A 1,875-nucleotide genomic window follows, 5' to 3' on the forward strand; every position below is an offset into this window, starting at 1 on the left:
CAGCACTGCTGGGAAGCAGCACGGGGCCTGCTGAGCGCTGAGAGCGGCTGGGACCAGCTGGGTACAGGGAAAGCAGCTGGAGCGGCACGACCTGGCGCATCCAGACACCAGCTCTCCGTGCTCGCTGGGCAGCGCCAGCCGTGCCGTCCCAGAGAAGGGCAGAGGGCCCCCAGCTCCCAAAAGCGGGCTGAGCACAGCCGCCCCCCAACCAAATCCCCACGGGGGTTCTGGGGGGGGGGGGGGGGATCCCCACGGGGCTGCTGCCCGCCCACCCACCTCCTGGAGCGGACGTGGTAGCTGTCCTCGCGGCGGTGCCGCCGGTCACGCTCGCTGCTGCTCGACCGCGACCGCGTCCGCCGCCTCTTGTGTTTGCGGCTCCTGTAACGCTCGTGGTAGCTGCCCCGGCTGCTGCGCTCCGACGAGCGGTACCTTCTCGAGTGAGGCATCTGCAGAGACAACGCAGCGTTACGACTACGGACGGACGGACGGACGCGAGGAAAACCAGCACGGACGCTCGGTGGGCAAAGAGGGGTCAGGGCAAGGAGGGGAGAGGCCCCGAGCAGCGTGCCCATGTGTGCGCAGGGACAAACTCCCACGAAATCCCAGAGCCCCGTGTGAGAGGAGCCACAATTGCAGTGCTTCCGCGTTCCCCCCCTAAACCTACAGCGTCCCAGGAAACACAGAAGCACCGAGAAAAACCGAAAGAAGACAAAATGCAGCCCGGGATGTTACCCATGCTTGACCCAAAGTCCCCACACCGGCACTGCAGGCACCTGAGCGGGCTGCTCCGAAACAAACAGCTCCGCTTCCCTGCCAAGCAAACACCTGCACTCCTCGCTCCGAGCACAGAGGTCCCTATGGGATCCGAGGGGCACAAATGCCCGGGGCATACACAGAGGCGTTAAGGAAGCCTGGCAGACCTTATCTCGGAAGGCAATATTTCAACCCAGCACTGCAGGCAGGACATCAGAGCCAAGAGAAACGAGAACCACCCCCCCCGGTAAGCGCCCGCACCGCGTTCTACGCCCAGCCCTCATCACCTCCCCCCTCCCCCCGCGTTCCGACGTTCCCAACGCGTTCGCTGCTTCCGAAGCCCAAAGCGCCCGACTTGCGGAGCTCGTTTCCAGCCCCACACCCGAGGCGCGCTGAGCTCGGAGCCTTTAATGAAGGGCAGCGCCGGGAGGCGGTGCTGGCAGCGCTCCGACCGCCCGAGCCCGCACCGGGGCGTTCCGCAGCTCCGGAACCGGTTTGGGGACGGCAGCGCCGAGCCGCCGGGCGGGGCCCGCACCGGACGCGGCCCCGCGACGCTACCGAGCGCTGAAAGCGGAAACTCCGGGACTCGGCCACGAAGCGAAGGCCGGGACCCGGGGCACCGAGGGGCGGAGAACCGGAGAACCGAGGGCCGCTGCCCCCGCGCTGCGCCGCGGCCTCCTCGGGCGATCCGGGCCCGCCCCGAGATCGCTCCTCCGGAAGCGCTCGGCTCTCCCTCCCGCGGCCGCGGCCTTAACTCGGAGCCTCCGTCAGACGGAGCGCGGCGCGGCCCGGGGATCCCCGCCGCCCCCCACGGAAGCGACGGCGGCCGCGGCCCAACCCCGCCCCGCCCCGCGCCGCACCGTCCTCGCAGCCAGCCCGGTGCGCTTGTCCCACAGGAAGTCCGTGATGGCGGCCGTGGGCCCCCGGGGATCCCGGGCCCCGCTCCGGCTCCTCAGGCTCCGCCGCTCGCTCCCGACAGCCGCCTCGCCCCAGCCCCGCCGCCGTCGATCCGGGTCCCAGCAGGCCGCGGCGCCGCGCACGCACGCACCACGCACGACGCGCGTACGTCCGTGTGACGTCACACAGCGGCAGCGGCGGGCGGGGCCGCGGGCGGTGTTGTGG

At 70.5% G+C, this 1,875-nt stretch overlaps 2 protein-coding genes across 2 annotated transcripts in view; one reads left to right on the forward strand and one right to left on the reverse strand.

The window, feature by feature from the left end:
- CLK2 (CDC like kinase 2) overlaps positions 1-1,819 on the reverse strand; it is a gene marked incomplete in the record, with an annotated part of 8,529 nt that extends 6,710 nt beyond the window's left edge. The window contains 2 exon segments of the mRNA XM_021376650.1: positions 277-446; positions 1,614-1,819. Coding sequence (XP_021232325.1) covers positions 277-446 — 170 coding nt within the window.
- Positions 873-1,875, forward strand: part of HCN3 (hyperpolarization activated cyclic nucleotide gated potassium channel 3) — an 8,422-nt gene continuing 7,419 nt past the window's right edge. The window contains exon 1 of the mRNA XM_021376630.1: positions 873-1,000. The gene's annotated coding sequence lies outside the window, so the exon portion shown is untranslated. The remainder of the gene's footprint in view (positions 1,001-1,875) is intronic.

The sequence above is a fragment of the Numida meleagris genome, chromosome 24 (assembly GCF_002078875.1).
Source record: "Numida meleagris isolate 19003 breed g44 Domestic line chromosome 24, NumMel1.0, whole genome shotgun sequence".
In the NCBI taxonomy this organism is placed as follows: domain Eukaryota; kingdom Metazoa; phylum Chordata; class Aves; order Galliformes; family Numididae; genus Numida; species Numida meleagris.